Source organism: Thalassophryne amazonica, chromosome 3, assembly GCF_902500255.1.
Source record: "Thalassophryne amazonica chromosome 3, fThaAma1.1, whole genome shotgun sequence".
In the NCBI taxonomy this organism is placed as follows: Eukaryota; Metazoa; Chordata; class Actinopteri; order Batrachoidiformes; family Batrachoididae; genus Thalassophryne; species Thalassophryne amazonica.
In genome coordinates this window covers 81,669,587-81,690,276 of record NC_047105.1, presented here as the reverse complement: position 1 = coordinate 81,690,276, position 20,690 = coordinate 81,669,587, and the positions used below count along the sequence as shown (strand labels likewise).

At 41.6% G+C, this 20,690-nt stretch overlaps 1 protein-coding gene across 3 annotated transcripts in view; it reads right to left on the bottom strand.

Annotated features, from left to right (window-relative positions):
• Positions 1 to 32: 32 nt before the first annotated feature.
• The window catches only part of nek4 (NIMA-related kinase 4), a 45,054-nt gene continuing 24,396 nt past the window's right edge, over positions 33 to 20,690 (bottom strand). Inside the window, exons 6-16 of one of the 3 annotated variants that reach the window (XM_034166964.1) lie at positions 16,979 to 17,111; positions 15,931 to 16,436; positions 15,762 to 15,897; positions 15,617 to 15,673; positions 12,337 to 12,501; positions 12,092 to 12,158; positions 11,749 to 11,855; positions 10,121 to 10,212; positions 9,756 to 9,973; positions 9,533 to 9,666; positions 33 to 622 (exon numbers count right to left, since the gene is read on the bottom strand). In XM_034166964.1, the coding sequence (XP_034022855.1) occupies positions 527 to 622; positions 9,533 to 9,666; positions 9,756 to 9,973; positions 10,121 to 10,212; positions 11,749 to 11,855; positions 12,092 to 12,158; positions 12,337 to 12,501; positions 15,617 to 15,673; positions 15,762 to 15,897; positions 15,931 to 16,436; positions 16,979 to 17,111 (1,711 nt within the window). In that variant the 3' untranslated portion in view covers positions 33 to 526. Of the gene's footprint in view, positions 623 to 9,532; positions 9,667 to 9,755; positions 9,974 to 10,120; positions 10,213 to 11,748; positions 11,856 to 12,091; positions 12,159 to 12,336; positions 12,502 to 15,616; positions 15,674 to 15,761; positions 16,437 to 16,978; positions 17,112 to 20,690 lie in introns of all 3 variants that reach the window. The other 2 variants (XM_034166962.1, XM_034166963.1) reach the window with 2 other exon arrangements.

Below are 20,690 nucleotides of genomic sequence, written 5' to 3'. Positions count from 1 at the left end.
CACTAAAAACACTGACCAGAAATATAATTTATTTTGAATTTTATTACTGTAATTAGAAATACTTCAAATGTCAGTATCTGTAGTACAATGTTACATTTAGTGTTCAAGAAAAAGCAACAGAAAATTAGTGTCTTCAAAGATACACCATAGAAACAATTACTGAAATATGGACAATATTTTTAGAAAGTACCATAATTACTTCACAATAACAAATAGTTGTAACATGGCTCAATCTTTGCATAGAAAATCAGCAATTGTCTACTGGTAATGGAATAGGATTAAAAACCTACAGTATACAGCTACAAATATGGCAATGCCACAAACGAAGTGCTTTATTTTTATTAAAAACAAAAAAAAAAACAACAAAAAAGTAATCCATATTTGTAAATGCTGCTGGTTTGTCTGTACAGTGGATGGCTAAGGGCAGTGACCGTAAAAGTTGTGAAATGGTTGAGAAAAGTGAAAGATTTCCTAGAATTTGCAAGTTGTACAGACTGAAGAATATATACTGTATGTACAGTGATCTCTAAACCCTGCAGGCAACATCCTCAAGAAATTTCAGTTGCCTCACCATCACAGCATAGGTTTGGTACTTATCCCCCATCTCAGCACGAAGGCACAGCTGCAGGAAACAAAACTGCGTTAACTGCATACAAATAGTACTGTATGACAATAGTACACACAAAAGTGTTCCATGTGCCTAAAACTAAAAGAATGAAAGCAGGAAATCTGGAACAAATTAGTAAAATGTATGGCCACTTTTCGCATTTAAAGACATCCAAATGTGGTTGGACGTTTACATACACATCATGGGCACAAATGTCACGGTAATTTTTGTTTTTTTAATGATTTCTTTGAACTGTTCTTTTGTCAGGGTGGAATGATTGGTCACCACCCTCTCAGTACATGGCGATGTAAAACGAGAGTTACGAATGTAACTACGGTTCTATGAATTTCGGATGACCGCCAGAGGGCGGTGCTTTAGCACCTGGATAACTACATGTGCGCAGCACAGAGGTCGAGAATATATACCAACAAAGTCACACCATTGAATGTGACCTGGGTGACGTCACTGGTTGTCTTTATATACCAGACGCACCCAGCGCTCGCTTCTTTTCGGAATGAACTCGCAAGACTCTTGAGTGACAAGCAACTCTGGCAGTCATCCGGAATTCATAGAACCGTAGTTACATTCGTAACTCTCGTTCTATTTCATTCCTCCTGACCGCCAGAGGGCGGTGCTTTAGCACGTGGATGACTTAATACCAACAAGGTCACGAAGAGTCACACTCACCTCGCATCAGCAGTGGGGAGTGGAGGCAGACAACACCGCCAAAGTCACCGCAGGAGGAGCGGCCACATCCAGTCTGTAATAGTGGGCGAAGGTACAGGACGAAGCCCACGTAGCAGCAGCACAAATATCACTCAAAGGGACACCTCTCAGTGCAGCCCAGGAGGTGGACACCCCTCTGGTGGAATGGCACGTAACCTTAGGAGGCTGAAGACCTCTGGACCTGTATACTTGTAAAATGGCATCCGCGACCCAATGCGAGAGTCGCTGCTTTGAGACAGCACAGCCTCTTTTGTGATCACTGTAACACACAAACAGGGCATCCGTTTTCGGGATCCCGGCAGTCGCACTAATGTACTGCTTCAACATTCGGACAGGACACAGGGGAACCTGAAACAGATAATCCTGGATCAGAATGCGGGACATACACAGCCAAGGAAACTGGCTGGTTAACATGAAAAGTTGAAATTCTCTTGGGTAAAAAGGACGGATTAGGCCACAGCATAACCCCAGATCCGTCAGAATTCCATCGCAAACAGTCCCCAGCGACTGATAGGGCATGGAGCTCTCCCACCCGCTTAGCCGAAGACGGTGCAAGTAGAAAGGCAGTCTTCACTGACACCCATTTAAGATCAGCACTTTCAACTGGTTCGAAAGGGGATAAGCTTAAACCTTCCAGGACTAGAGGAAGGTCCCATGAAGGTACGTGTGCAAGCCTTGGAGGCCGCAAACGTAGAGCACCTTTCAAAAAACGACACACTAAGAGGTGTGAACCCACTGACCGGCCATCAACGTAGACGTGCCGGGCAGAGATTGCAGCAACATAAACCTTCAAGGTAGAGACGGAAAGTCCTTTCTCCAGCAGTTCTTGTAAATATTTGAGGAGAATAGGCACAGGGCAATGCTCCGGGTCTAACTTTTGTTTCTCACACCACCGTGCAAACAGCTTCCATCTGTTGTCATACAAAGCCCTGGTAGAAGCAGCACGTGAATTAAGGATAGTCTGAACAACAGCCTGGTCACAAGAACGTAACAAGGAGTCTGGCCCCTCAACGGCCACACATACAGTTGAAGGCATTCTGGGTGAGGGTGCCAAATCCTCCCCTGTAGCTGTGACAACAAATCCTTCCTCTCCGGGAGAGCCCAAGGTTCTCCCTCGAGGAGTTTGTAAATCATGGGAAACCAAATCCTCCCAGGCCAGAATGGAGCAACCAGCAGCACCCTGTGGCTGCTCTGATCTATCCTGTGCAGTGTCAACATCAGCAGTGGGAGAGGAGGGAAGGCATAAAGGAGGCAATCCGGCCACGGGTGAGCCAATGCATCCTGCCCCAGTGGGCTGTCTGGTTCCAAGAGGGAGTACCATCGTGGGCAATGTGTCGAGGTGCTTGAAGCGAAAAGGTCCACTTCCGCTGCACCATATTTCTGCCAGATCATTTGGACCACAATCGGGTTCAGTCTCCACTCTCCCGGTGGTGGTTTCTGTCTGGAGAATAAATCCGCTGCGCTGTTCTGTACACCGGGCAGATGAACTGCTCTGACACTCTGAAGGCGAGGCAACGCCCATAAGAGAAGCTTCTGAGTTTCTGCCAATGAGAGATTGGACCTGGTACCCCCCTGATGGTTTATGTGATAGACTGTTGACGTGTTGTCCGACCGGACAAGAACATGTCTTCCTCTCAGGGCTGGGAGGAAATGCTTGAGAGCCAGTTGCACAGCGCGAAGCTCCAGCACGTTTATGTGTTGGAGTCTCTCCTGGGGACTCCAGACACCCCTCACCATCCTGTGATTCCACACAGCCCCCCAACCTTTGAGTGATGCATCTGTAACAACCACCTCTCGGCGAGAAGGAACAGAGCCTAGAGGGACACCCTTGCAGATGAAGTCCACGTTCCCCCAGGGTTTGAGGTGCAGAAGGCACTGGTTGGAGAGTCGTACAAGCCTGTGCTGATGCAACTTCGAGTTGAGGCCTAGGTTGCTGATCCAAATCTGTAGAGGACGTAAGAACAGAAGTCCCAAAGGTACCACTAGCGACATTGCAGTCAATTTGCCCATCAACCGGAGCAGCAAACCAAAAGGCAGCGTCACAGTCCGTTGAATGTGTGAGACGAGACGAATTACATCGTCCACTCTCTGCGGGGATGGCGATGCAGTCATAGTCAGGGAGTTGATGGCAATGCCGATGAAGGTCGTTTGTTGACTGGGAACAAGAGAACTCTTTGCAAAGTTCACTGTGAGTCCTAAATGAGAGACATGGTTCAGTAGAAGAGCTGTGTCGTTGTGCGCCTGCTCCCGACTCGGGGCGCAGACAAGCCAATCGTCTAAGTAGGGTAGGATTCTTAATCCAAGAGCTTGCAGTGGGGCTAGTGCTGCAGCCATACATCTGGTAAATGTACGAGGGGCAAGAGAGAGGCCGAAAGGAAGCACCCTGAACTGGTATGCCTGACCTTCGAAAGCAAAGCGGAGAAACTGCCTGTGATGAGGCGCCACTGGCACATGGAAATAGGCGTCTTTTAAGTCGACACTTGTGAACCAGTCTCCTGGTGTGATAGTTTGAAGGACGTCTACTGTGCGGAGCATGTGAAACTGCAGCACTTTGATATAACGATTCAGACGTCGGAGATCGAGGATAGGACGAAAGCCGCCATCCTTCTTTGGAACAAGGAAGTAAATTGAATAGAACCCCCTGAGCTGGTCTGATCTGTGAACTGGCTCTATGGCCCCCTTCTCCAGGAGTTCCAAAATCTCCCGTTGTAGGGCAGCAGACTGCACCAAGTTGGAAACAACAGTCATCCTCACCCCATTGAACTTTGGAGGACGACATCCGAACTGAATTCTGTAACCTTCGAACAAGGTTGAAATGACCCATGGGTCTTGAACTTGAGCCTCCCAGTGGCTGAGCTGATTTTGTGAAAAACGGCTGGGGGCCAAACATTGGCAGTCAGACCCGACCACCTCTGCCTCGCATCCCTGAGGACCTCTGGGCGTGATTACTGGAAGCTCTGCGAAACCGTTCAGTTCTCGGGGGTCTGCCCGTAGGCTCATGAAAGGCAGGCTGCTGGGAGAGCTGACCCTCAACTGCAAAAGCACGTGCAGCTCTGGGAGTCGGTGGAAGCCTGGATGTAGAGTGAAAAGCTGTAGCACGTCTGACTGGCTGAGGTCTGGAAGACCGGTGTAGGTCAACAAACTGTTGCCGAGATTTACTAGCCTCGACAGCACGCTCTAAAGTTTGTTGGGCCGCAGGTCCAAATACTTGGCCTGGAAGAACCGGCAGCGAATGGAGTGTGCCTCTGCAGGATTCGGAAAGGGGAGACTGCGCAAGCCACACCTGACCTCTAGTGATGGTAAGGGTTGACATCAGTCTGCCAAGCTCTCTGGACATATAAGCAAAGGTTTGGAGTGAGGCATCACTAAGACTTTGCGTAGCATCATCAACCTCTGCCTCCCTCAAAGACTTTGAGAGGGCAAGGGCTAAATGGGACAGTGAGTTGCCTAGGCGACCGATGCGAGCAGCTATGTCATAGCTTTTGGTGAGGAGGTCATCAGTGACCCTACACTGAGGGCGTGGGCAGCGGGCATCCGGCCGAGCAGCATCAGCTGGAGCCACAACCAGGTTCGCAATAATGCTGTCAACTGCGGGCATACGGTTCAGACCATACTGCGCTGAATCACACATAGAGCTAAGGGCTCCACAGTCCTGTGATAGATGGGTCAATGATTTGGGGTCCGCCCAACATCGGTGGAGCACCTCGATATATGGTTGTGAAACTGTAACGTTGAACTCAGGCTTCTGAGTGACTTTGAAAAAGGCACTTGAAGCGGTGGTTTCCGCAGGGGGATTGTCGAACCCAAGCCTGGATAAAGCCAACTGAACAGCTTGCTTGACAAAGGATAGTCCAGGTTCGGTTTGCGGCATGGACTCTGCCTCGGAGGTATGACAGCCCACTAATGAATGGCTTGGAGAAAGACTCCTCTTATCCTCATCCTCCACACAGTTTATATCACTTGTCATGTACAAGGAATCAGTTGCAGCAATAGACACGACATCGTCCTCCTGCTGAGTAACTACATTGGTCTGATCAGCCTCATTAGGGACAGCAGGAACTGCATCCTTAGGCTGTAGATTCAGAAGCAAGGACTTAATCTGAGCAAACTCAGAAGTCAACGTTTCGACCTTTTCAGCCAAAGCATGGTCATGAGTAACCTTCTTAGCAGAAGGGGCTCCTGCATGTGGGCGTTTACGGCGCTTTGGGTCCTTCCTGGGGCTGGAGGCCAAAGTCGCACTATATATTCCACTTTCCAATGCCGCAAGTCTAGCAGATCTCTCTGCCAGTGGCATGCTGGCACAATTAAGGCAGGCATTGCCAGTCAGGGCTTCCCTCAGGTGTCCGATCCCAAGACAGGAGGGGCAAAACATATGTCCATCATCTGGGCTCAAGGGAGCCAAACAGGTACTACAGCCATGCAACAAAGGCCCTGTCAACATTGTGGACTGCGTGCAGATGGCTAACGCAAGCCCTGATGGTTACAAATGGAAAGACAAAGCGTGAATCACACGCAGTGTAAATAGTAACACGCGGCACGGAGCGTGAAGCACTCACAGCCGTCGGCTTGACACGAGGCACGGAGCGTGAAGCACTCACAGCCGCAGACTCGACACGAGGCACGGAGCGTGAAGCACTCCAGCCGCAGACTCGGCACGAGGCACGGAGCTTGAAACACTCACAGTGTAAAAGCTAATACAAGGCCCGGAGCGTGAAACACTCACAGCCACAGTAATAACACGATGCACACAGCCGAAAAAACTCACAGCCCAAGTGCTAAGTCACTTAGAGCAACGACGACAACACTAGCTGCTAGCGGAGCTGTTAAACTTAGCAAATGGCGGCAGTGCAGACAAAGTACTTCAAGGAGTGGAAAACACTCACGGCAAGCCCAACACAGTACACTATACTGGTTCTGATACAAACACTACCACGTAGTTAACGGGGTTAGCGACACAACTAAACAAATAGCCAGCTTTCATCGAAACAACACAGCTAATGTGCACAGAGGAAAATATCCAGCAGGGCAGTGGCAAGGCGCGCACCCGGCGTTTAGGAAGGTGTACTCACGACAGACGTCAAAGAATACAAAAAACGGTGAAGCCGTGTCTCGCAGCCTCTGGAGGACGTGTGCAGTGCACGTAGCTCCAACCGAAGGTGGGTTGCGAGGCTACAAGCGAGAGCGGCAATCGCAGCTAAATGTGTTCTCAACCTCTAAGAATGCAAGAATGTAGAAAAGAAGCGAGCGCTGGGTGCGTCTGGTATATAAAGACAACCAGTGACGTCACCCAGGTCACATTCAATGGTGTGACTTTATTGGTATATATTCTCGACCTCTGTGCTGCGCACATGTAGTTATCCAGGTGCTAAAGCACCGCCCTCTGGCGGTCAGGAGGAATGAAACAGAACTCACTTCACTGTGGAGAGTGAGTTGTGTTCATGGCAGGCCTGAGCCTATATGGTTCCTTGTTTGTTCCTGAACATTCTAACCAATTTCCCCCCTTCTGGGGGTGACAGTTTGGGTTTTCTTCCAGACTTTGGCAACGTGGTGACACATCTGACTAACTTGTACTTAGTACAGTTGTTTGAAGTCAGGATCTTGGAATCTGCAGCTGTTTAGAAATGGCCTCAAGAGCCCTTCCCAACTTATGTAAATCTACAGTTCTTCTTTGATCTCCACTGAGATCTTTGGACTTTCCCGTTGTTCTGAGTATTGGTCACTCCAGTGAGTGCTGTCAAACACATCCTTTTTGTTTTTTATACTGGCAAAGAGAAACTACCGGTTTTAGTCAATCATGATCACTAAGAAGGAGTTAATAACACCTTGGCCATTTCATGTTAAAAGACATTGTGGAACCTTCAGCACCACTTATTAAAAGATTTAAGTGAATGTACAACCCCTGGCAATAATTATGGAATCACCGGCCTCGGAGGATGTTCATTCAGTTTAATTTTGTAGAAAAAAAGCAGATCACAGACATGACACAAAACTAAAGTCATTTCAAATGGCAACTTTCTGGCTTTAAGAAACACTATAAGAAATCAAGAAAAAAAATTGTGGCAGTCAGTAACGGTTACTTTTTTAGACCAAGCAGAGGGAAAAAAAAAATATGGACTCAATCAATTCTGAGGAATAAATTATAGAATCACCCTGTAAATTTTCATCCCCAAAACTAACACCTGCATCAAATCAGATCTGCTCGTTAGTCTGCATCTAAAAAGGAGTGATCACACCTTGGAGAGCTGTTGCACCAAGTGGACTGACATGAATCATGGCTCCAACACAAGAGATGTCAATTGAAACAAAGGAGAGGATTATCAAACTCTTAAAAGAGGTTAAATCATCACACACTGTTGCAAAAGATGTTGGTTGTTCACAGTCAGCTGTGTCTAAACTCTGGACCAAATACAAACAACATGGGAAGGTTGTTAAAGGCAAACATACTGGTAGACCAAGGAAGACATCAAAGCATCAAGACAGAAAACTTAAAGCAATATGTCTTGAAAATTGAAAATGCACAACAAAACAAATGAGGAACGAATGGGAGGAAACTGGAGTCAACGTCTGTGACCGAACTGCAAAAAACCGCCTAAAGGAAATGGGATTTACATATAGAAAAGCTAAACGAAAGCCATCATTAACACCTAAACAGAAAAAAACAAGGTTACAATGGGCTAACGAAACGCAATTGTGGACTGTGGATGACTGAATGAAAGTCATATTCAGTGATGAATCTCAAATCTGCATTGGGCAAGGTGATGATGCTGGAACTTTTGTTTGGTGCCGTTCCAATGAGATTTATAAATATGACTGCCTGAAGAGAACATGTAAATTTCCACAGTCATTGATGATATGGGGCTGCATGTCAGGTAAAGGCACTGGGAAGATGGCTGTCATTATATCATCAATAAATGCACAAGTTTACGTTGATATTTTGGACACTTTTCTTATCTCACCAATTGAAAGGATGCTTGGGGATGATGAAATCATTTTTCAAGATGATAATGCATCTTGTCATAGAGTAAAAACTGTGAAAACATTCCTTGCATGAAGACACATAGGGTCAATGTCATGGCCTGCAAATAGTCTGGATCTTAATCCAATTGAAAATCTTTGGTGGAAGTTGGAAGAAAATGGTCCATGACAAGGCTCCAAACTACAAAGCTGATCTGGCAACAGCAATCAGAGAAAGTTGGAGCCAGATTGATGAAGAGTACTGTTTGTCACTCATTAAGTCCATGCCTCAGAGACTGCAAGCTGTTATAAAAGCCAGAGGTGGTGCAACAAAATACTAGTGATGTGTTGAAGCATTCTTTTGTTTTTCGTGATTCCATAATTTTTTCCTCAGAATTGAGTGATTCCATATTTTTTTCCCTCTGCTTGGTCTAAAAAAGTAACCGTTACTGACTGCCACAATTTTTTTTCCTGATTTCTTATAGTGTTTCTTAAAGCCAGAAAGTTGCCATTTGAAATTACTTTAGTTTTGTGTCATGTCTGTGATCTGCTTTTTTTTCTACAAAATTAAACAACTGAATGAACATCCTCCGAGGCCGGTGATTCCATAATTTTTGCCAGGGGTTGTATATCTGAGCCTGTATGTATAATTTTGATCCTGTGGGGATTAGAGAAGATCCAAAATAAACTCAAACCTGTGCACCCAATTCTTGTTTTTAAAGTCAATAATGATGTATGCTGTACAATCATTCCACTCTGGTAAAAGAACAGTTCACAGACATCACTAAAAGTCCAAAATTACCATGACATTCATACCAATGAAGAGTGTATGGAAAGATTTGACCACAACAGAAACTTCTTTTAGGCGATAAAACACAACTTCCTTTTAATTTCTTTTCCCCTTCAAGTGTGTATGGAAATATGGTTGTGTAAATAATCAGATATACACAATACTCTGCCAGTGATCTCTGAAGTAATCAATGGCAACTGATTTTAAGTTAAAATATATATACCTTTTTTGAATATTTATAATCTGATAAATAATGTATATTTTTCAATATAACTGGAGCAGTTTTCCATGTTTATTTTGAAAAATGACTCATGGGTGCCATACTGAAAATTCATGATGGTGCAATATCTGATTTTATTTCTAATACCTTTGGCTATATTTGTGCCAAATTTCATGCTTTTATCACATAAATGCCCAACTATTTCATACATATTCTGCTGCACTACCTACAGTACCTCTTGTTTGGTATCATCCTCTTCTTCCATGAGCAGCAGTACTTTGTCCAGGAGTCTAATCCCCAGTCCCTTCACCACATCTGTCCTCAGGCGCTCTATTGCCCTCTGTATCTTGGCTGGACCAGACGTGGAGCCTTTTGGAGACACACATTTATTATTACACACCAGAAAGCAAAAAGCTGATGACAAAACCATTTCAGCAAACCATCTAAATTCAACAAACCTTTTGGTATTTCAGCAAGTGACAGCTTTTCTACTTCTACATCAGCTTTTCCATGAAGCACCAAGGTGTCTCTGTACCTCCTGTTCAGTTTAAACTCTGGCAGAGCAGATGAGCCAAATGTGCTGCGGTTCACTGCGTTCAGACCATCTCCATCATCCATTCTCAAAGTCTGGGTCATCATATGGACCAAGTCCTGCATGTCATTTGACTCAGTCTTCCTGCAGTTAATCGATAAGTGGAGGAAAACCAGGAAATTCAGAGCAATGTGAAGAAGCAAATATGTAGTCAAAGAGATCAGCAGGTAATATTAAAGAAAAAAAAATCCAGACTATGTGGAAAATAGGTTCTATCTTTTTTGGCCACACCTTTCTCTGCAGTCTCCCTCAGAGCGCTCTGTAGAACTCGTGGATGAGCTGCACTCATCTTCATCATACCTTTGCTCGAAAAACACATCCTGCTGCAAACAAACACCTCTTTATCTAAAGCAAAATTTTGACATATTTCTCCTTAAAAGTCACTGCAACATCACAAGCCTCACAACTCAAACAAAACTGTAAATAATAACAGTAAAACCCTACTTGTACCAGGTAAATTCAAGCAAACAGGATAAACTTGCAATGGGCTTTCCCCCAACAGCATTTACAATAAAGAATACTCAGAAAGTGCAACACCTGTGTGTACATGTTTGACGCCCAGTGATGGAAATTAATTCTTTGCAATTTAATTATACCATAATATATGTATGGTTCTCTGTGACCTCAATTTCAACAGATTAGTCCGAAACTGAACCACTTTATCCATGACTACCCTTCCACCATGTTTAATCCATACTGGCTGCAAACTGCTGGAATTAAAAGTTGTGACCCTGAGTTTGACTTTTTAAAGTCAAATGTCATGTGACCAGTGGTGGGCACCGATAACCAAAAAATTAACTTCGATAACAGATAATCAGATAACTGAAAAGTTATCTTTGATAAAGATAAACCGATAAACCACCCAAAAATGTATCGGAAGTTACAGATAATCGATACCCGATAAATTCCAGTATTGTCTCTGGTACATTTGCAATTACTAAGAAGCTGAAATTGACTTTTAACACGATCGCTTTTGAAAGCATCAAAAGCGACAAAAGACCCAAAGAATGAGCCAGTATTTCCATGTTTAAAAATGTATGCCTCTGGATGACTTGGGTGATATTGCGATTATATCAGTATGGTGTTAAAGGAAATGATTTTTTTTGGGGGGGGGGGTCACTAGTTCTCCTTTACCTACAGAGAATAGAGTGGTTTCTTCTGAAAATAGCTCTCTTCTGTTTGCACAGGGTAGAACAATATACCTATTGGGAAATTTTTAACAGGTAGGTCTCAACTGCTTTTAAGTTTTAAAAATGTTTTTCACTGTTCAGCTTGGTTTACTACGTTATCGGTCTAAAAGTTATCGGACGGCAATTCATCGGAAGATAATTAGTCCGATGATGGTTTTTAAAGTTATCTAAAAAGATAATCCGATAATGAAAACATTATCTTCGATAATTATCTGTTATCGGATTATCGGAAGTGTGCCCACCACTGCATGTGACCAAGATAAAATCTTATGTAAGGTTTCATTTTAGTGTGAACAACTAAAATACTGTATCAGTTTCTTCAAAATAGCCATTCTAAATGATGGTAACCCAAGGTAAAAAAAAAAAAGAAGAAAGATTATCTATGACATAATAATAATTGTAACAGTAATCATAGGTGGATAATTAACAAATGGTTTGAAATAACTATTCTAAATATCCCCTATATATAAGCAATAGAACAAAAAATTAGATCTTTGCTGGTGCCCTTGACTTTTAATTAAATTTTCTCTGAATCAAATCATTTGGTCCTTGGTTGACTATAAATCATTCCACCAGCATTGGTCCAAATTGGACTCTTTACACCCATAGACACGACTGAAAATGCAGGTGCAATAAGTTAAATATCACAATACAAAGGTGTGGATTTACCTTACTGTTGACCACAGTGACAGAATCTGAAACAGATCTGTAAACTGGGGTATTGCAATGCTCAGCCTGGAAGGAAGTGACATCATAAAATGCTCTTCTTACAGAACCTGGAAAAGCAGAAAAAGAAAATCCAATACATTTTTTGTGCTTAAATATCCGAAACAATGCTGATTTACAGAAATGCTCATTTAACCAAACATATGATAAAAAAGATTATTTCTGACAGGAATGTGAACATTTATGTTTGATGAGAACCCCAGTGGACTCTGACTTCATTTTTTCTGCTGTTACTGGAAGCCACCGTGTACTGAGCTCATCATGATGTACTGGCTCAGTAAAATACCTGGCAGACTGGTGGTGTCCTGGGATTTCTTCAGTCTCCTCCTCTCTCTGGCAGAGAGAAGACGATCCTGAAAACAAAATTAGCCCATGTTTTCTTATTAAATGCATGATTTCAGCAACAACTGTCCAATGTGGCTTTATAGTCATCTGAAAATATGGACAGAGTGTGTGTGAGGCAATACGGCAGAACAATTAGTGTACAGTAACATATGTGTACACAGTATGTGAACAGAACTATACCCTGACCTGAGCTGGAAGAGGCAACAATCCATGTTGACAGGAACTAACTGACGTGGAGTCTTCAGCCACACCTGATTTCTTATATTCTGTGTTCAGTCTGTTTTTCTTCTTCCTCGCCTCTGTAGCTTTGGTATCTGCAGGAGGTGGAGGTAAAGGTCTTGGCAGGGTCACCTTTGACAAACAGAAAGCAAACAGATATCACAGTCACTTAATTAAAGTCATTAAATGTTAGCTGCTGTGCCATTTTCATTACCTCCACCAAGGAACTCATGCGTCACTCTTGTGTGTTTCTTTGTGAACAGGATCACCCAAACTAATGAACTGAGTAAGAATCTTTACATTTTGACTTAAATCAACCAAAAAAACAAAACAAAAACAGATAAAAATTGAGAGAAGAGACACGTTGATGCAACAAATTCTGCTGACAAACATTGTTCCAAATCTGGAATTGATTCTGTTACATTTGTAAAGTAGCATTTTTAAAGAAATTGTAACATTCTGTTTTACTAAGACTTGTCACTAATAGAATCCCCCCCCCCCCCCCCCCCCCTTTAAACAAGAGTTGGTATGGGTACCAGCACAAAATGCTGACCACAATGAACTAGGGTTGGGGGTATGAGTGTTTATACATAGCCTGCACACAGACATAAATTCATATTATGAATTATACTTCTTGTCTAACACGGACTTAAAAATTTTTTAAATACAAGGTAACTCTTAAAAAGAAGGCAGAAACAGGAAGCACCAGGAACCTAAAGGCCTTGAACTTTGTTCTCCTGTAATGATATTGGCAAAGCCAAACACCTCTGTCCCACAAACTCATTACTCCATAAGCTATTCCCTGGCATCTCTTGATCTCAAGGCAGAGAACCCAGAAACATGAATGCCACTGCCAAGATAAAAGAATGTCACTACATGTTCAACACTTTCACCACATACAAATACATTTGTAATGGCCAAGTCCAGGAAGTCATTAAGAAAAGGACCTCAGTCTTGATTCAGGACTATCACAAACACAGACAATCTAATTCCTCACTGAGCTTTTCAAGCACTGCAATCATGGCATTCACTGATTCCACAAAGGTCACAGCATCATCCATGAAGTCAAGTAGAGCTGAAACAACTAATCGAGTTAATCGATTAAAATCGATTATTAAAATAGTTGTCAACTAATTTAGTCATCGATTAGTTGCTAAGTAATTTTGTTTTACCGCAAATGTTTTCTTTCTTCCATATAATCAACCAAGCTTTGCTTTGAATCTTGAACCAATGAAGGAGTGCTTCGAGCTGCTGTTTCGTTGGTTTCATTTGTTTTATTTCGCTTTATCTTAATTTTTCTCCACTAAAACCCCAAATAGCATATGTCTGTGAGGAATATTTACCTTTTTTATGTTAAACTGACCTGTTACGGTCTTCTGAAACAGTTGATAGATGTATTTTATGCTAACGCTGATGCTAAGGCGTTAGCATGTCTATGGCATTTTCAATGTTAAAGTTAGCATTAAGCTGCTGGCATTTCAGCATGTTTGTGCATTTGTTTTCTGTATAATAATTAATGGCTCAGCGTTTGTTGTTTAAAAGAGTCAAATGTATTACAAATTATTTTAATTTATTTTTATTTATATATTAATAATAGCAACAATAATTATAGTAATAATAACTAATAATGCTACAATACATCACATTGTGAAATGACCACATAGTTTACAAGTTATACAGAGTGTTGCACATATAATGACTCAGGCTACAGTTTTTGCTTTAGGTTTTATGGTTAACTGGTTATGCTAATTGCTCATTTGCAGCAACAAAAATACCTCTTTTTTCACCATATATTTTATAACATTTATACGTTTCAATGTTGTTTTATGGCAACTCAGCACTTTGATAAAGCAATGCCATTTGAAATAATTTTTTTTGTTCTTTATTATAAACTGTTTTATTCTTTATTATTTTATATTTCAACAGCCAAAGGACATTTGACGATTTGTTGATTTTTCAAGTATTTTAAGTTTTCAAATAATTTTCTGTTGTTAAATAAAGTGATGGAAGGAGAGAAAAATTGTTTCCCTGGCACATTTTTTAAAAATGCCTCGCTAATCCGATTAATCGTGTCGAAACCCCATCAGATTCATCGATGATCCAAATAACTGTTTGTTGCAGCCCTAAAGTCAAGCTCCATAAACCTTACCTCACCAACAAAATCAGCTAAGCAGCTGGTTTCCGCAACTCTACCTATCACCCAGTCCATGCAAACACTGAACAATATAGGAGCCAGAATTCTATCTCCATTCTGCACAGCACTCAAAGTATCTGTAAATAGACTAGCTATGATATTCAGCTACTTCTTGGGGAACCTATGAATACTCAGGATGTCCTAGAGAGGAAGTTGATCAACTGAATCAAACACTTTGTGAAAAACAACATAGCCTGCCAATATACCCAATTATAAAGTGATCGGTTCTTGAGAAAATCTGTTTCAAAGTCAAGGTTGCAGGCCAAAGTCAAAATTTGTGCTCATTCCTTATATATTCGGCATGCTCAGAATGGCTTCTCCAAAGAATTGGTTAAAGATACCTGGGGAAGACCTAGGACTAGGTGGAGAGATTATATCTCCACACTGGCCTGGGAACGCCTCGGTATCCCCCAGTCAGAGGTGGTCAATGTGGCCCAGGAAAGGGAAGTCTGGGATCCCCTGCTAGAGCTGTTGCCCCCGCAACCCAAACCCAGATAAGCGGTTGAAGATGAGTGATGAATTTATGTACGCCTTTCAAATGATCACATGACCTTTGGCCTTGGGTGATCCTGAAAGATCAAACTCAATGTCACAACTGTTTAACTCCAACAGTTTTGTGTTAGTGAAGGATAAAGTGGTTCAACTTTGAACAGAAGTGAGCAAATGTCAAAGCCCCATAAAAACATATACAATGGTATCACAGAGAACTCACATCAACATTTAACAAGCCAGACTGTCAAACATGTAAGTGGCAGGTAACACAGCCTCCGAGTGCATTTCTTTATGTTTTTTTTTTTTTTTTTTTTTGCTACTGCATACAATTTTTTTTCTTTCCATCTGCATAAACTACAGCTGCCAAAATAAAATGAAATCCTTTAACTGAATTTTTCACAAGGCTGCAGGAGGTGCACGCGCTTGTGATATGTTCCCTCAACATCTCTAAATATCCCTACAATGCTTAAAAAATAAGGGAAATAAAGAGAAAATGTTCCCCACTTTGTCATATTAGGTGACAGTTGTGTTATACAGTCAGCACAAACATTTTATTCTTACCTGTGCTGTGACAGGAGGGAAGGGCTCTAACAACTTTTCAGTAGATTCTGGGTTTACCTACAAAACATGAATAAACACACAAAAATATGACCACAAAATAATTACAAGATTAACAGAAGTATAAATATATTACCCTTGCACTTACTTGAATATCTGAGGTATTGTATTCCTTGGAGTACATCAGAGTGTGGTTTTTATCGTCCATATTTACTCCCAAAACATCAGCAATGTTTTCTTTATTAGGTCTATTTCCAAATCTGTTCTTTGAAATACTCACAGAAACGTCAGAATGTTTCTGGAGTTTGATCTTTGCATTCTGTATGTCAGCCTCTTTAAGTAGCTCCATCGTGTCATCTTTATCGTCCCTGTCTGATATCTGTTTATCCACAAAAACAGAAAATGTGTCCCCTGCATCTGGTTTGACCTGCGGATGAATATCAAAGGGCTCATCAGAAACCCCAATTTCCTCAGGTTCCTTAATCTCAATACCTGATATGGACAGAAGAGGGGGCTGCTGAGAAAAAACAGGAGATAGAGCTGGTTTCCTCCTCCTCTTGCTGCTCTTGGACACTTTGTCAGTCTCAGGTTCACTGTTGTCCTGATGGTGGGACACAGTTGAGTGCGGCTTCTGAACCGGTTTCCTCACCAGATGCTCATCCTCCTGCACTTGAATGTCAACATTAATGTTGCTGGCAGTTGCTAGGTCAACAGTGCTGTCCTTGAGAGCATCAGGTGAAGATGATTTGCATGGTGGAGGTGTCTGGGCTGAATGGCATTGTGCAACAGCATTCTGGCTCTGAAGCTGTTGTGACTTCTCTTTCTGAAGATGAGGAGAAAAACAAAACTTAAAAAATAAACACTGGGCTTTCTAAGTTATTTAAAAAAAGCATGATCTATAAAACATTCAATTACACAGTGAGAATCCAATAGATTATTTTCAACAGTTGATCTTACTTCTAAAACTGTGCCTCGGTTACATTCCTGGTAGGTGTCACACCAATACATATTGTACACCACGTTGCAACCAGTGGTAACCTACAAACACGGTTGTTGTTGTTGCTCAATAGTAAATATATTCTCCAGTTTGAGTTCTTTCCGCTTATCCCTTTTTCCCCTCTGGGTCACCACAGCAGATCTGATACGCATCTTCTTGTTGATTTGGCATAAGTCTTACACCGGATGCTGTTCCTGATACACCTCCATGTTACATGGAGTCGTGCATGAGTGGTCTTGAATGGGAACTGAAGGTGTTCAACAATTTGGGAAGTGCAACAAAAATTGAACACCCACATAACTGTAAATACCTTTTAAAATATTTTAGTAATGACAGTAATTGCAATCTATCATTCTCCTGTCACTCACCTGTTTCATTCTGACAAGAGGGTCACGTTGAGGACTTAGAGGGAGCCTTTCAGGTTTTAGCTGCACTGATGCGCTGTTGTCCCTGCTGGCAATACCACCACTTACAGTTTTCTTTCTTGACTTGGCAGTTTTCCTGATGTGGTAAGAATCAAAACAAGAAAAGATCAATTATGTAGTGCAGTACTACCACTTTAAAAAAATAAAATATAATACAATGCTAAAATACCCTCAGCCATATGACCATAGTTTTTAGAATTTGCAGTTGTTGAATTGGTTTCCCAGTGAAAAGTATATTATACAACCCCAATTCCAATGAAGTTGGGACATTGTGAAAATGTAAATAAAAACAGAATACAATGATTTTCAAATCCTCTTCAACCTATATTCAATTGAATACACCACAAAGACAAGATATTTAATGTTCAAACTGATAAACTTTGTTTTTTTGTAAATATTTGCTCATTTTGAAATGAATGCCTGCAACACGTTTCAAAAAGTTGGGACAGTGGTATGTTTACCACTGTGTTACATCACCTTTCCTTCTAACAACAGTCAATAAATGGGTGGGAACTGAGGACACTAATTGTGAGTGTCATGATTGGGTATAAAAGGAGCATCCCCAAAAGGCTTTGAGGTGAGGATCACCACTTTGTGAACAACTGCGTGAAAAAAATAGTCCAACAGTTTAATAACAATGTTTCTCAATGTTCAATTGCAAGGAATTTAGGGATTCCATCATCTACAGTCCATAATATAATCAAAAGATTCAGAGAATCTGGAGAATTTTCTACACGTAAGCAGCAAGGCTGAAAACCAACACTGACTGCCCATGACCTTTGATCCCTCAGGCAGCACTGCATTAAAAATCGACATCACTGTGTAAAGGAACTTACCGCGTGGACTCAGGAACACTTCAGAAAACCATTGTCAGTTAACACAGTTCATCGCTACATCTACAAGTGCAAGTTAAAACTCTACCATGCAAAGCGAAAGCCATACATCAACAACATCCAGAAACACCACAGCCTTCTCTGGGCCTGAGCTCATTTGAAATGGACAGATGCAAAGTGGAAAAGTGTGCTGTGGTCTGATGAGTCCACATTTCAAATTGTTTTTGGAAATCATGGATGTCATGTCCTCCAGACAAAAGAGGAAGATTGTTACTAGCGCAAAGTTCAAACGCCAGCATCTGTGATGGTATGGGGGTATGTTAGTGCCCATGGCATGAGCAACTTACACATTTGTGATGGCACTATCAATACTGAAAGGTACATCCAGGTTTTGGAGCAACACATGCTGCCATCCAAGCAACGTCTTTTTCAGGAACTGCTTATTTCAGCAAGACAATGCCAAACCACATTCTGCACGTGTTACAACAGTGTGGCTTCATAGTGAAAGAGTGCGAGTACCAGACTGGCCTGCCTGCAGTCCAGACCTGTCACCCATTAGAAAATGTGTGGTGCATTATGAAGCACAAAATACGGCAACGGAGACCCTGGACTGTTGAACAACTGAAGTCGTACATCAAGCAAGAATGAGAAAGAATTCCACCTACAAAGCATCAACAATTAGTGTCCTCAGTTCCCAAACGCTTATTGAGTGTTGTTAGGAAGGAAAGGTGATGTAACACAGTGGTCAACATACCACTGTCCCAGCTTTTTTTTTTTTAAATGTGTTGCAGGCATCCATTTCAAAATGAGCAAATATTTGCACAAAAACAATAAAGTTTACCAGTTTGAACATTAAATATCTTGTCTTTGTGGTGTATTCAATTGAATACAGGTTGAAGAGGATTTGCAAATCATTGTATTGTTTTTATTTACATTTTACACAATGTCCCAACTTCAATGGAATTGGGGTTGTACATTTATTGTTATTTACATTAATTATTAAGATCCTATTGTCTTAATTACAATTTGTACATGTTCAATCAAGCCCCTCTATTTTGTCACAATAAGTGTTTATGCTTTATTGCGTTTTCCATGTATCACTGAGACATTCATCTCTGTATGTTTATCGATGTTGCAGAATAATCTCAATCAATTAATCAATCAATCAATTATAAACAATATTTGTTGTAACAGCATTTGAAGGAGGGCTTGAGTGTGCAGATACATGAGCTTGTGAAAAGACTGGAAGTTACCTTTGACCGCATGTAATGCGTATGCACGCCGACATCTGCAAGATGTCTTGTAAATCACTCCAGAGGTGTTAACAGGTTACAAAAACGGTTTCAGTTTTACAAGTGTTTATTTCTCGCTAGCTTTTACATAATATATGAGAAACATGTTAGATTTACACAGAAACGCAGTGATTTCAGAGCAGATTCCGCCATGTTGGGTTAGCAGAGAGAGAGAGACAGAGAGAGAGAGAGAGAGAGAGAGACCAGCCAGTGATGTCATGGTGCCTCTCTACTCTGACTGCCTGTCACCATGTTATTCCCAGAATCCTGAGAACCCCCCCAACCCCCTCGAAAAAAGCAAACATGCATGAGTATGCTGTAAGCCGTATGAGCATAACAACATGAAACATGATCTTTCTGACCTCTTAAAATAGGTCAAGGTTAGCCATTTTTTAACTTTTCCAAGGTCTGTGTCCCAAGAATGCTCCCTGTGAATTTGAAGGCCGTGGCAGTAATAGGACTGGACTTATGCTGAGCACAGACAGAGGCAAGGCAGTCACTATACCCGATGGCCATATTTTGGCCACATGGTAAAATACACACACACGGACTGTGAAAACTTTGTGGTGGCACCGGAAGTTACTGTCAGGTGTCAACAGACCATTAGACAAAAAGTGACAGTGATGACAGCCAAAAAAAAAGAAAAAAAGAAAAAACAATAAAAATGGTCGAAAATAATAACACAGATTCCAACCATGTGGGAACACAAATATAAACTAATACAAACACAAGAAGATGAATATGTTAGAGATGGGAGATACTCATTATGACAGCAGCAAAAATATAGAACACAATGTTGATGTACCCTCAGCCTATGAGCATGTAATCAATGAAAGAGTGTGTAGAAAGAATGTGACCGTTTGAAACCTTAGAATAGGTCAAGATTAGTCACCTTTGAACTTGTCCAAGGTCTGTATCCCAAGAGTGTTGCCTGTGAAATTGAAGACCCTGGCAGTAATAGCACTGGACTTATGCTGAGCACAGACAGACAATGGACAGACGTAAAGTCTCCACAAAACTCAATGACCATTTTGACCTCAGATAAAAATAAAAAGGTACAGAAATTTACATAAATTATGGAGTATATTGAGTGAGCATAAATTACATTAATACGCATGTGCACATATGTGCAGAGGTGGGCAACTCCAGCTTCAGTGAGTAAAACTCCTACCATGTATTGCTTCTAACTGGGCACCTGAAACATGTAATTTCACTGATTAGAATCATCTATGTTTGAAGAGTTGAAATAATTACAATCAGCTGGTTCAATGGGAGGATGGAAGAAATATGGTGTGACTTTTACTCACTGAAGCCAGGATTACCCAAATCTGCATGTGTGAGAGAGCTATCAATATATCAGTGAGGAAAAAAGTATTTGAACACCCTTCGGTTTTGCAAGTTCTCCCCGTTAGAAATCAGGGAGGGGTCTGAAATTTTCATATTAGGTGCACGTCCACTGTGAGAGACATAATCTAAAAAAAAAAATAATAATAATAATTCAGAAATCACAATGTATGATTTTTTAATAAT